General features: G+C 38.9%; 1 protein-coding gene across 2 annotated transcripts; it reads left to right on the top strand.

Annotated features, from left to right (window-relative positions):
• Positions 1–107: 107 nt before the first annotated feature.
• On the top strand, positions 108–13,494 carry heg1 (heart development protein with EGF-like domains 1). Of its 2 annotated transcripts, none has more exons than XM_086092024.1 (14): positions 108–586; positions 3,835–4,765; positions 6,377–6,852; positions 8,145–8,261; positions 8,465–8,587; positions 8,666–8,769; positions 8,985–9,040; positions 10,009–10,169; positions 10,613–10,747; positions 10,861–10,903; positions 10,974–11,011; positions 11,121–11,208; positions 12,491–12,668; positions 12,749–13,494. In XM_086092024.1, the coding sequence occupies exons 1-14, from the start codon at positions 319–321 to the stop codon at positions 12,890–12,892; spliced, it is 2,862 nt and encodes a 953-aa protein (XP_085948150.1). In that variant the 5' UTR covers positions 108–318; the 3' UTR covers positions 12,893–13,494. The 2 variants fall into 2 exon arrangements, with proteins under 2 accessions (XP_085948150.1, XP_085948151.1); XM_086092025.1 differs by lacking the exon at positions 108–586 and adding an exon at positions 2,601–3,711.
• The last annotated feature ends 1,607 nt before the right edge of the window (positions 13,495–15,101 follow it).

The raw sequence follows: 15,101 nt of genomic DNA, 5'->3' as shown, positions 1-15,101 counted from the left end.
AATATTGCGTTGTTTATAATAGTGTGCGCGCGCGTGTATCCGAGTGCGCGCGCGTGTGTGTGTGTGCTGAATAAAGTAGGAGGAGCCCTGGTCGTCCTGTTCAGTGATAACAGGCTGCTGTTTGCCGCCTCGCCCCGGCTCGGTCATCTTCCTTTCTCGCACCGATAACAACCCGACCTAAGGCCGATCTCTACCACGGTGCTATGGAAGTTCCCTAAAAGGCGAATCTTCCTCTCCCCCCTCCATGCTGTCCCCGGGAGACCCGGCGGTCTGTCTTTCCTCCACTTCAGCGACCACCGCGCTGGCTTCTTTGAAACTATGAAAACGTGGTTGCGGGAGCCCGTCCTCGGCTTGTTCCTGTGGGGGCTGGCGTTCACTCTACCGCGGCCCCTCGGGGCAGGGACCCCCATTAACAGCAGCCCGGATGCGGGGACGACCGCCGTTTACTCTCCAAGCAGCAGCAGCGGCAGCAGCAGCAGCAATGAAGCGAGCAACACGGACTACGATTTCACTTCTTCCACTTCTCCCTCTAGTGAGAGTTCAGCACCCCCATCCCAGGAGGACCTGCTGCTCACACGCTCTGCGGGTAAGATGCGTGCCTGTGCGGCCTACGAGACAAGTGCGGGTTAAAGCCTTTCAGACTGTGTAGTATGAAATGAATTGAATTGAATTGAATTGTTTGGTTTGTTCATCGGTGCAACTTCTTATTGCGACTCTTAACCTTTTTATGCCAAATTCTACCCTAAAGTGTTCATTAAAAACAAAACAAAGTGGATTTATTTTTCACAGCCACTTTAGCGATGTGCACAGTTCGACAGGAACATTTAAGAAAAAAAATATTCACTTAAAAATGAAAAATAAATCACATTTGTACTTTTTTGTTTGTTTGTTTGGAACAGCTAACAAACACTACATTCGAATGTTCAATTTAAAAGTTAAATGCAACAAAATGGATTGTACAAAATTACAGAAAACAGCTGAATATTTTCCCGGGCTGAATTTTGTTCCCACTGCGTCCCGGCCTACAAGCTCCATTCTTAAAATGTTAAAATATTGTCGTTTTTATTTGTTTTTAATTAAGTGATTCCACTAGATGGAGCTTATACACCAGCCTTGCCATTTTACAATACATCACTGCTGAAATCTTTGATACTTCACAGTACATGTAATGTTACTCTAAAAGCCATTAAAATAATACAATCAGTGTCGATGATTAGGTCGGCATTAAAAAAAAAAAATCACTACATTATGAAATCATTAATGACACTAGTTTGGGATCTCCAGTCGGCTACTCTACAAAACACAAAATTTAAGTTTCTTGATTGTCAATTCTGCAGATATGTGCAAGGCATCAAGAAAGGAGATAAAAAAAAAAAGAAGTTAATTTAGTGTAAATATAAAAAACTTGTATTGCTGCATGAATGAGGTAGATATGACCAAGTGCTGACCCAAAATTCTGCATTACCTAAATAAAGCCGGCAAAAACGATATCATATGATCTTTTGTTTCTCCAGTTCATTCCTCAAATGAATGCCTTTCTTGTTTTCCAGGCGAGCGTGTAGTATTTCTTCGTGACGTTTTAAATCCTCAATGATTCAGTGGTTATAGGAAGGAATACAATAGAATCGATGTTGCAGTCACCATGTGTCCAACATGTGGTCTCTCAACCCAACAAAATATATATGTACACCACTCAGACATCAACTTGAAGAGCATATTGTTTTTTCATGTGTTTATTCCTAAATTCTAGAACTCACAATAGCGTTACAGTGCCAACAGCAACATTATAATGGCTTTAATTTATTTTATTACCGTATACGTTACATACTGTTGTAACACTTAGATCTCTAATGCTGAGGGAAAATGTTTGCCAGCAATGGCACATAAAAGTCAAACTCACTTTGGATATTAGTTTCTTTTAAAGTTAAGATTAAGTGGTGGAACATCAATGTATCAAATAATTATTATGTATGTATGTATGATACTGTACAGTTTTACAACCACAACAATAAATGCATATGAAATGTAGCAATATTATTTTCATAGAAGGTTTCAAGCAGGAAGAATTTCATTATGTCACAAAAACTCTTCCAGTCTGAGTTTATGTCTTTGCTTGCATCCAAAGGGTGACGACACTGACTATGGTGTAAAAAATGAGACACATTCCATCTTCATCATCATCATCATCATCATCATCATCATCTAGAGAGCGTTCCTGCGCCATGTGTGCAGGAGGCCGGCCAAAACTTTGAGATCACACAGACCTGTTAGACCATCACATGCATACAAGTTATTTGAAGTGCTCCGATTCAAGTATTTTGTGAGTGAATTTGAGTTTGCGCTCATCAAGGCAGCAGTTTGATGCTCTGTGAGGAATGTTGCTTTTGTTTTTTGTTTTTTTGCAAAATATAAAAGCAGCAAATACTATGGTGGTGTTTGTAGCCTTGTTGAAGCTGTTGTGATGATACCGATATTTTGAGTGCTTGTTTTTTCATTGTCAGAGATGTGATATTTAAAAGCAAAAATTAACCATGCTTTCAAAATGGTTTAATTATTTTTTCTTTTTGTGTGCAAACATTGGACTAAAGTTGGTAACTTGCCATTTTACTCCAATCTGTTGTTAATCTTGGAGACACACAAGCAAAAAAAGTAGAGTATAAACAGTAGGGGTATGCAAAAAAAATCGATTCTCATTTAGTATGATTCAGAATAGTTTTTAAATGTCCCAAAATCGATTCTATTTCAATTATTTTATACTGTCTTGCCCTTGTTTGTGTGTACCTTTATTGGGAGCACTGTTCATGTTGTACACAATTTGGCCACTTAGGGGCAGTGTGGTTTCACGTGTTCTGATACACTGTTAAGTTGTAGCCACATAGAAGCAAAAAGTCATGATCAAGTTTTTTTTTGCAGTGTAGGAAGAGTATATGTCGATCACTAATGTTAAGATGCTTCTCTGTAAACGTTCCTGAAGCGTTTTGTATGAATAGTCGTTCTTTTGAGTGATAAAAGTGCCACGAGTAGCGCGCTAATTAGCATTAGCGAGTCAGACTGAAGTCGATCATGACAATTATTTGCATATCTATAAATTGAAGCAGAAATCATTGTCAATCAAGTCATTTTGAATCTAAAATTGTTCTGAATCGAATATCGATTCTGAATCGAATCACAGACCCAAAAATCGGAATTGAATCGAATCGTGAGACAGTCAAAGATTCCCAGCCCTGATAAACAGTGTATCATTGCTTTTATGTTATCAAAATGTATTTTTCTTCTTTTGGACGTAAACTCAAATCATATAAACAACAGATTTTTTTTCTCAGTGTTTTTTTGTTTATTTAGTTTTTTGCAAGAAAGTCACGCATCCCGAAATCCAGTGGTGAGTGGGTTTAAAAACAATTCTTCTTTGAACTGCAAAACCCAAATTCACGAGTGTCACTCTCCTGCCTTGTGCTCACTCAGCTTTAGGAAGGAAGCGACTCATTCCCAGCAGAGACACTCACCGCCATATTTAGGCCTTCAAGCATTTGTTAGAGTAGATAAGCCCGCCTGCCAATTGTTCCCCACCCAGAATTGTTGCCTGTGCTCTGCAGCAACAGCTCCTCACAGCATCATCCTTGTGGATGGATGCAGGTTCCTTGACAGCCCCCTAGCGGCTATTGGGAGAAGTGCAAGTTGATGGGGTGAAACGAGACCCATACGAGAACTGAAGTAGGCTGTTTACTGTTGTTTAGAAAATTGGAACAAAATGTTATGCGTGAATTTATGTGGTAGAAGTGTGACCTGAACTTTGCGCTGTAGTGTGATTATGTGAAATGTTTTATTTTTCCTTAGACACCGAACGAACCCAAACCCCGAAAGAAACAGGCACCAGATCACTACAGACTGTTTTTGGCTCCACTGAGCCGGTCACCTCCTCCCTGGTCGGCACTTCCTCTGAGGCCAGCAGAGACTGGAGGGAAGCTTCACAGACCCAAAACCTGCCTGACGTCTCCACTGGTGTCTCCAACAAAGTGATGTTCACAGAGGACTCCAGCTTGCTGCAGGACAGCCCAGTTTCCCATCTCCGTTCAGGAGACACCATGTCCTCCCCGTCGCAATTCCTCACCGACAGCATCTTCACCTCCACCACCATCAGTCGGGCCGGAGAGCGGACTTTGCTTTCTGTCACCTCCTCTTCCTCTAACAGCTCCTCATCCTCAGCCTTTACTGAGCACTCCGGCTCCCATCAGCCCCCCTCGACTTGGAGTATTCCATCAACAGGGGGGGCGGAGACGGAGGATTACACTCACAGTGCCCCGTCCACCAGGAGCGAAGAAACCAGAGGCAGCTCTCTTGCTCAATCGTCACTTCCAGAGACGTCCACGGGAAGCCAATCTCTCGTTGGACCTCCGAACGCTACTGAGCATCAACGCGTCCTAACGTCAGAGGCAACTTCACGCTCGACTCCCAGGATGTCCACCACCGACCGATTAGATGAATCCTTCTCATCCACTCCTCCATCCGTAAGAAGCCCCACCCTCGCGTCCTACCAGGAGCCCACAGCGGAACCCTCCGCAGAATCTTCTACCGAGACCATCAGCTTCAGCACTCAGAGCCTCAGCCAGAGCACAGAGGAGAGTTCATCCGAGCGTGAGGAGGAAAGTGTGGGCTTTAGTTTCACCACAGCCCCCCCACCGATTAGTAGTACGACTAATCAGTATGAATCCCGCAAGGAAACGACCGAGGTCTTCATCACCACCACGGCAGTCACTGTCACTGAGAGGTAAATGAAAGTGTAATTGCACATCCACTACAGTAGGTGGCAGTGGCAATGTCATTGTTGTCATTCCTCTTCCTGTATAATTACCTATACACCCTAAAAAGAAAATTGTTGAGCCAATTTAAGATTACAAATTGAATTGTTGACCAACTTTAAAAAAATATATTTTCATTTGGTAACACACGATTGAATTATGTTAGTCCAAAGCGAATATATTAAGTTGAACTAATTATGAGTTCATTAAACTTAATACTTTGGATTGGAGCCAATTTGGATTCACTTAATTCAGGTGAATATATGAAGTTTAAAGAACTCATAATTAGTTAAAATTCATATATTCACTAACATAATTCAATCGTGTGTTACCAATTGAAGTGATTTTTTAGAGTTGGTCAACAATTCAATATGTCATCTTAAATTGGTTCAACAATTCTCTTTTTAGAGTGTTACAATGGAATAAAGTTTACAGAATTAATAGACGTTATATAAATGGCAAAAATCACATTTACAACAGAACTTTTATTTAAATTACTTAATAATTACTTAGTTTGCAGGTAAAATAGCATAACATTTATTTATTTAATTTATGTATTTATTTTTTACAGCTAAGAGAGCCTGTCAGAAACTGGCCATCTATCACTCGTGTTTCGATAGCAAGGTGCCAGTTTTTTTCCCTCCAACATTTGAAATCAGAATATTTGAGGAACTGCACGTCCGAAGCAAACAAAATTTAAATGAGCCATGTGTCGAAAAATAATATCTGTATCAAAATTCCACACACATATCATCCAATTCCACTCTGCCTTCCTCATTGACCTTTTTATCGTGCCTTGACATTCCTAAAATGTCAACAACAAAAATAAATTTTGGTCTATTCAGCAATGCAATTTTTGTAGCTTCTAAATTAGCTAAGGGCTAACTCAGAGCTATTCACAAGAAGGAGTCATGCCAGATCGCCTATCAGTAATATGTTTGTCTTCCACTAACGATATGCTTGTAGTTCCGGTTCGATTCCCGTACTAAGCGACTCATTCCTGCAGGTCTTTCCCTTTCTCGCTCTCCCGTTTCCTGTCCATACTTCAACTGTCCAATCTATTAAAGGAATAAGCTGTTTTTAAATAAAAAAAATTTTAAAAATTGTAACTAGTCAGACTCTTTATGACTTTAGTCATACAGTATCTAACAAAGTGTCTATAGAGCGTTAATATATTTTAGCTCATTCACTGCCATTGACGACTACTATAGACGTAAAAAATTCATGTGAACTATTTCTATTTAGTTTTTTATGGAAACCTATATTTTTTTATTGTACATTAATAACAGATATAAAATTATCATGCCATTAATTATGATTAAATGCTCCTTATTTTTAAGATTTCTTTTTAAAATTAGGCCCGTCAGGCGATTATATTTTTAAATTGTAATTAATCACATGACTTCACTAGTTAACTAACGATTAATCATGTTCTAAATTTACAATAATTTTTTTTCAGGTTTTCATACTCTTGTAAGCAAAAGTGGATTTTTTTTTAAACTAATAGAAATAGTTAAAATGCTTTTTTGACGTCTACAGCCGTCAATGGCAGTAAATGAGTTAATATTTGTTCCCAACAGATCTGAAGTAACAGCGGAGGATACAAGCACATCAACTATGTCCACCAGCAGCCCTCTGCTACTCGCCACCTCAGCTTTCAGGCTCAGTAGCACATCCATTATCTCCACTCCAGAGTCTCCAACCCAGGCCATCATCCCTTCCACGACCCCCGCAACCAGTGCCCCCACCCTGCCTCAGCAGAGCTCCGCAACCCCAACTGCTCCCCTCTCCAACACCAACCAAGCCCCCTCATCGCCAGTCGCGATGGCTGAGCCCACCGACGTCACCACCTCCAAGCAGGAAACCAGCGCGGGCACGCTGGGCGTCACCACGCCGACCCAAAGCCAACAAACCACTGCTCCTCACGCCCTCCGCAGCCCAACAAGGAGCACAGAGGTTGTGTACACCACTCGTAAACAAAAAGACAGGCTGACTACAGAGGGAGTAACGGCAACAACACCCACTCGTGTGCTCCCCACTACGGCAGCTCCAACAAGTGAGTAATAACTATTAACAATTTTATCTTTTGTGCAATACATTTTCTAGATCAGTGATTCTCAAAGTGTCCCAAAAAAAAAAATCACTGAGTAGATTTCAGTTGTTTTCAGCTGTTTGTTTTCAAACACTTTAGGTACACTTTTTAAAAGTCAACCCCAATTATTTTATTTTTTTACAAGAATATGTTTAATGCGCACGTACTAGTCTAAACACAGCACTCTGATTAGTATTTCATTTGTGGAATATGCATTAAGCAGCAAAATCCACTCATTTCTGTCTATCTCAGGGGGCGGCCATTTTGTCACTTGCTGTCAACTGAAAATGACATCACTGTTGTCAGTGATCTGAATATATGACTGGATAGCCCAAAAAAAAAAAAAAGTCTGGATAGCCGATAGGCCAAGACTTTTGAAGCCGCGAGGCTGCCATATTGCTCCTCCCAAGAAACGTTTCTCGGCATACGATCCTATACATTTGCAGTATCGAAATTGGAGAACATTTGAGACAGTACTTCGTAGAAACAGCATGATTTATGATGTTTTAAATTTGTTAAACATACCCAAGAAGACTTCAGACATTTTACAACTTTCCTTAAATACATTTATAAATAATATGCTTAATGATGTTTACAAAAGGAAACATATATTTTTTAATTAAAGAATTATGACTAAACCAACAAAAGATGCCTCTGCCAAATCTAATGTTGGGGTCTAAGGAACTAAGCAATAAAAGGAAATACTGTCCACTTGGTAATTTTTTAAAATGTTTAATTTTTTACTTGTTAAAAAATGGTGACCACGCTCGCCCTATACTAACTGCCCACGAGCTGTTTATGTCTAATTGGTACCTATACCATATAGTTTATACAGTAGTCTGCTCGCGAGATGGGAGGAGCAAGATGGCCACCATGTGACTTCAATGGCTTGGGCAATCGGCTATCCAGTCATATATTCAGATCAGTGACAGTTGTTCCAATGACCAATCACGGCTCAGCTGCTTTCTGAGTATGGTCATGTGACATTCGCAAGCTGAGCCTTGATTGGTTGTTACCTCAGCCCCTGAGCAGGACCTGTGATGTTGGTTTTAGTTGACAACAAGTGGCAAAATGGCTGCCCTCTGAGATGGATGAAAACAGGTGGATTTTGCTGCTTTATTCAGATTCCACGAACGCAATATAAATCAGAACGCCATGTTTAGACTAGCGGGGCTGCATAGAACATACAGTATTATTGTAAACAAAATCTACAGTATATTTTAACCAAATAAAAACTTGATTTCCCCCATAAACAGCAGGAGACCCTTGCATGTCCAACCCATGTGTGAACGGAGGGGCATGTATAAGCTATGAACGTCGTCAGTTCACTTGCAGATGTCAACAGGCCTGGACGGGCCCCACTTGCAACCAGGGTGAGCCTCCATATAAATGTTTGTTAGCACTTATACACAGTAAGTCATTCCAAACAAGAGGTTACAGTTAGTTTGTTATTAGTTCATTTGCAGGATTATGGAGATACAATTACAAAACTAACTACAGGCTAGGAACCAGCTACAGATTAGCAATAGCGTTAAAATAAACAATGTCAGATGAATAAATGTTATTGTGTGTACAGATATGGATGAGTGTGAGAAGGACCCCTGCCCTGTTGGCTCCAGATGTGTCAACACCAGAGGTTCCTTCAATTGTGAGTGTCCGCTGGGCTTCGACCTGGAGGATGGACGCACGTGCACTAAAGGTAACATTTTGGAAAAAAATAAAACAGCTAAATCACACATATCTCTTTGTTAAATGTATATATGTTATCCCTTCACAGCAAAAACCTTTTTGGGAACATTCAGCGTGAACAGAGTGTCACATGACCCGAGCGGCTTCAAAAGCGCCACCACGCATGAGATCCAGAGGGAGATTATTCAGCTGGTGAGAAACGGATTTAAGTAATAGTCTCAAGGGATGCACTTATATAGTACAGTAACCAGTAAGTCTTACAAATTTGATGAAGATATCTTTATTTAACTTTTAACTTGACAACATGACAAATGAGGAGAAAGGACATATTGTGCAGTATTTTGTATTCTCCTCTGTGCGTACGTGGTTCTTATGTGCTACTCACTGATGTCCTCTTTTCACCTCAGCTAAACGCCTCCTTGTCTCACCTCAGAGGTTACAGCCGCTCCACGCTCAGTAAGAAGTAAGAGTTCATGACTTTTAAAGGCACATTTCCACTAAGCGGTACATCTGTTCAGCTCATCCGTGCGTGGCTTTTAGTGCGGAGCGCGAGGGAGGAATGGCGCTACATTGGCTACGGAAATAGCATGACATTATAGAAGCAAGACATTGTTCATGCGTATGTGGCTGTTTATTACAATAAACTTTGTGTTCTTCCCTTTTTATTGCTGTCATTGCCCAAATGTGTTTCTTTGTTGACAAATTAACACACTGCAATGACCACTAGGGGGCCCTATAGCAATTCATGGTCAACAGAGACTACCAATTTTTTTTATGTATTTTTAATTTTTTTAGGATAAGCAGTGCAAGTTAAAAATCAATGTTTGGTCTTAAGTAGTTTTTCTTTATTTAATATTTTTTTACTAAAGCTTTTGTACATTATTACATCATTTTAAGACCTCATTATTTAACTTTATATATTTTTTAATATCACCTTGTTTCAGGTACATCCATTGCATCATTTTTCCAACTATTTGCTTGACATTTTATTATTTATTTTATTTAACTCTGTTTTATAGATTTAAACTATTTTTATACAGTATATTTAATTGATTTTATTTCTTCTTGCACTTCGTATTATTTTCGCACACTGTTTACTTCAACCAAAAATGACTTTTACATCATATGCATAAACATAATGGTTTAATTTGGAAAAAAATTCTGAATCAATCCCAGTCCGCTCTTTGTATTTTTAATTTATTACATTTTACTCGACAATTACCCTGTGAAAGTGTGGGGCACCTTTCGTACCATGCCACTGTATTTGATAGTTAAACATTGGCACATAAAACTGAGCCATACTGTACTGTTTGGTTGAAATTGAGATTTGTATTTCAAAGCATGAGGACAACATTTTATTATTTGATTACCCACATTACGTGCTGACAAAATGACTGTACACAAACTCATGCAAAGACCTCTTCCCCGCAGAGAACACGACGGTGTTCATATATCGGCCGTCAACATGTTCTCCACATCTTCTGATGTGACCAGCGCGGAGGTCCACGACAGCATCCAGATGTTTCTGAAAAACTGCAGCTCTTCGCAGTCTCACTGCCATGTGGTGATGCACCACAAACTCACTTATCACGGTATGGGCGAAAAAATTGTGTAGCTTTTATATCCACTTGAACGTACTGCAAACATGATGAAGCTCAGGAGAATGTAATGTTGTATTATAGTATTCTACCACTAGAGGGCGCATTTTAGCCATAAATTACTCTCTCCCAAAGTGATTCCGTGACTTCTGACATCTAGCCTCTTATCTATTTGATTCGTTTTCATGATATGCAGCACATATTGACAACTTTATCGCCAGGAGAGAGTTGGTCGAACTACACTTATTTGATCCTTTTGTCAACAAGCGCATGAGGCAGTTCTTGTCCCTTACCTAACACATTATGTGTGGGAACCTTAATAATTCCCCCACCGTATTACATAACTGCCCCAGCCTTTGAATATTATAATTTAATAATAACAGCTGCTCGCGCTTGTTTATTATTATTATTATTATTTATTTTATTTATTTTTTTAGTTGAGAGTCTCTGTGTGGCCCAGAAGATTCAGTGCAACCCCGAGCGTTCCACCTGCACTGATGTCAGCGGCACTGCCCAATGCCAATGTCTAGCAGGTTATTACAAACACAACCTTGATGACCTGTCCTGCTTAGGTAAGCCCTTTGACTGTGTTTTTCTGTTTGTACTCTGTGACATAAATATAGTCAAGGACCAGTGATAAACAAAAATCTTATTCAATGCAATCTGTTTTTTTTTTTTTTTTCAGAATGTGGGGATGGCTACAAGTTGGAAAACGGCACCTGTGTCCCGTAAGTTAATATTTGTTGACGACCTACTTAAGGCCACATTCTCACCGCAGCCTCTTTGTCACTTTTCCAGGTGCATGTTTGGATTTGGAGGATTCAACTGTGGAAATTGTAAGTGGAATTAAGATTCACTAGATAATTGTTCTCATTGAATTAAAACAAGGGAAAATGTGAATAGAGTCTTTGCACATGTTTAATGTGCTACATTTTGTCCTGGCAGTTTACAAGCTGATTGCGGTTGTTGTATCGCCTGCGGGGGGCGCCCTGCTCCTCATCCTCATCATTGCTCTTATTGTCACTTGCTGCAAGTAAGTGTCTCTTTCTCTAGCCACTCTATACTTATGACTGTATCACTTACACATAAATACAATGACTAGCATTGTATCTTATTTTACTTTCAAAAAAGTACATAGTGCGTATGCAGTACATTCAACCTCAGCTGCCTTTGTTGTTTACAACATGATTTGTAATAGATTTAACGGTATGTGGCATAAATGAAACCAACGCTGTCTCTGGTTCTTCACTAGTCATTGTTTTGACAGCTTTGAAATGTTGGTGGTAAACCGTTTCTAATTGTATGCACACACAATAAACAATATACAGTGGTCAGTGGAAAAGGACATCATGGCGGGAGAGGAATAGGATAGTTTCAACCATTTAGAGGCAATGTAAAAGGACCTGATAACTGTTGCTGACTTTATTGTAGCAACGATAACTTTTACCGTCCATACTGTATATGAACAGTACAGCGTTTCCCAGCTGCATATAGTAAAAATCTGTGAGTAATTTATGCCAACCATAGAAAAGTTTAGAATTGCCTATAGATGCCACAAAATTACAGCAAAGTACTACTTATCTTTTAGATAGTGGTATTGCCCATCTGGCTCCTTCCCTCATTTCAACTTAGGCACGAAGATGTTACAAAATGGCACTAAAACACGATTTTTCTATTAAATAGCAGGATTGTCCATCTGGCTCCTCCCCTCACTTCTACTTTGGCAACTTAAAAGCCAAGATGCCACAAAATGGCGCTAAAATACTACTTTTCTATTAGATAGTGAGATTGCCCATCTGGCGCCTTCCTTCATTTAAACTTAGGCACAAAGATGCCATAAAATGGCACTAAAACACAATTTTTCTATTAGATAGCAGGATTGTCCATCTGGCTCCTCCCCTCACTTCTACTTTGGCAACTTAAAAGCCAAGATGCCACAAAATGGCGCTAAAATACTACTTTTCTATTAGATAGTGAGATTGCCCATCTGACTTCTCACCTCAACTTTAGCACCAAAATGGTGCCAAAGCAATACTTTTATGTTAGAGCACAAAACTGCAAGTATAAGCACGTTTTGCCCAAAACAATTGAAGGTCAATTTCACTTAAAAAAAAAAAAACATCTGTGGCTACTTTATCTATATGGTGCAATATAGACATTCGATTAACATGATACACACCTGACTGATGAATTATTCATTATAGCTTTGTTCAACCAGCTCTTATGGTGACAATTCTCCCCATTAAAATTGAACCAGAAAGAAAACTTGTCGTGATTTGTAACTTGTAGCTTGGAATTTGTGTTTCTACCACCAGGAGGGACAAAAATGACCTCAACAAGATCATCTTCAAGAGTGGAGACCTGCAGATGTCGCCATACACCGACTTCCCCAAGAGCAACCGCATCTCCATGGAGTGGGGCCGGGAGACCATCGAGATGCAAGAGAACGGCAGCACCAAGAACTTACTGCAGATGACTGACATTTACTACTCCGTAAGAAGACTGCTTTTTTTCCCCCTCCACTCTACAGACTACTGACTGCTTAACATCTCGTCTTATGTGCTTTCTTGCAGCCTGCATTGCGCAACGCCGACCTGGAGAGAAATGGCTTGTACCCGTTCACAGGTTTACCGGGATCTCGCCACTCGTGTATCTACCCCGCCCAGTGGAACCCATCCTTCACAAGTGACGATTCACGTCGCAGAGACTACTTCTAAGCTTGAACACAAACACAAATGCCCCGTCATAAACAATTGTTACTGACAATAGGCGACGTTCAGCAGCAGACGGACAATTTTGCAAGTAAAATGTGCCTTGAACAAATTCTTCTTGGCCCATTTCAGTGCCTTTGCATGGGTTGGATTTATTTCCTTCGCGAGACGAGCGATGCAAAAATATGTGCACGGCGCTGCTGGGATTTCATTAGCTGATAAAACTTCAATGGATGACACTGAGTTTAAAAAGTTCAGTTAATAGAAACCGAAGATTGACTTTGTGATCTGATATCAGCCTTTATTTATTCAGATTTGTCCAAGTTCAGGACATGTGGCATTGTAGAATACACTGAAAGACAAAACCTGTGGCTTTAAGTGTGCATGTGTTGTGTGAGTGTCTGTTGTATACAAGTATTTTAACGTCAAAAATTCATTTTAACTATTTATATTAGTTTAACCTTTTTTCCCCACTTTTGGTAACAAGAGTATGAAAACCTAGATTTTTTTTTATTGTATTAGAACAACAGATATAAAATCTGTGATTAATCGTGAGTTAACTAGTAAAGTCATGCGATTAATTACGATTACAAATTGTTATCGCCTGATGCCCCTAATTTTTAATCATCTTTTCCTTATATATATATATTTAAAAAAAAAAGATTATTAAAAATAACAAATATATATAGAAAAAGAAAAAGAAAAGATTATTAAAAATTAGGGGCATCAGGCAGTTAAATTTTTTAATCGTAATTAATCGCACGACTTCACTAGTTAACTCACGGTTCATCACAAATTTTATATCTGTTCTAAATGTACAATTCTAGGTTTTCATACTCTTGTTAATAAAAATGGAAAAATATGTTAAACTAATATAAATAGTTAAAATGAATTTTTGACATCTATAGCTGTCAATGGTAGTGAATGAGTTTAAGTGCCAAGTGAATGTTGGAACGTCAAGATGTATCATAATTTGTTTGGAATATTATTATTCAATTTATACCCTCTCCATTCTGGCGTTTTAGTCGGATGTGTTTATTTAAATAAAACTATTGCACAGATGTATGTCTCTGGCTCGTGATGACAAACTGATGACTGCTGACAGAAGGGAAACACACCCCTGAATAAAAATCTAACAAATGCTTATTTTGACATGTCAATCGTAGTCAAAGACATGCTATTAGTAACAAATTTCTGTAAAATCTACAGTAAAAAATACAGCATTATCTTGTTTTTTAATTTTACATTATTTAACTGTATAATGTATTATGGGTAAAACAAAGCGCTTTATGAATAAAAAGAAGTACAGTAATTTGATGTATGATTAGTGGCCAAATACTGTAAATTTTACAGCAACTGTTTGGGCTTGTATATATGTAGATTACATGTCAATTCTGTAAAAAAAAAAAACACATTTTGGCGTGTATTTCTAGAGGATAGAAACAAAGACCTTGTATTGTCACCGAAGCAAAGACAAGAATTCATTGAATTGGTGTGAAATATTTTATTTATATATAAATAAATATCGTAAGTAATTTATATACAGTAAATACTTGTTAAAAAAATACACGAATATACTGTAATAGATTTTCACAGTAATTAAATGAGATTTTACAAGAATTAGCTGGCAACTTTTTTGCCAGTTAATTATTTATTGTAAATTCTACAGTCAATTCGTTACAGTGTGGGAATTGTTTTAAATCGTTAAAAAATAAATAAAAAATGCTGTTTTCCACAAGAACTCAATACTGGGGTACTTTTTCAATTGCTTTATAGCGAATGGTAATAAAATAAAAAAACACGTAATAACAAGCTATAGCTAACGGTTAGCCCACTGCTATTCTGAGCCAATAACAGCCAACTCACCATTCTAATTTGCTGGCTCCCATGTCACTCAACAGGAATTTTAAGGCCACGCCCATTCAAAGTCACAGATACTACAGTGTATGATCAAACATCATGTAACAAGCAGGAAGGCTGGCAACATGTTTTCCGTGTTAGACGCAACAACCCCGAACAAGGTGAAAACATCAGGTCAGCTCTCTCTATTGCAGGAAGCGCACCATTAATATTCCTTCCGATAGGGCAGGATATTATGCAAATGCGCATTAACGACATTCCCCTGCTTTCCCAGTCGTCTATCACAAGGCGTATTTAATAGACACGTTGAGGAACTTCTCCATTTGTTTGAATTGTTTGACATTTTAAAGCCACC

The sequence above is a fragment of the Leptonotus elevatus genome, chromosome 12 (genome assembly GCF_054856555.1).
Source record: "Leptonotus elevatus isolate MCC_2025b chromosome 12, RoL_Lele_1.0, whole genome shotgun sequence".
Taxonomy (NCBI): domain Eukaryota; kingdom Metazoa; phylum Chordata; class Actinopteri; order Syngnathiformes; family Syngnathidae; genus Leptonotus; species Leptonotus elevatus.
The sequence above is the reverse complement of the archived record's forward strand: the minus strand, read 5'-3'. Positions and strand labels throughout refer to the sequence as shown.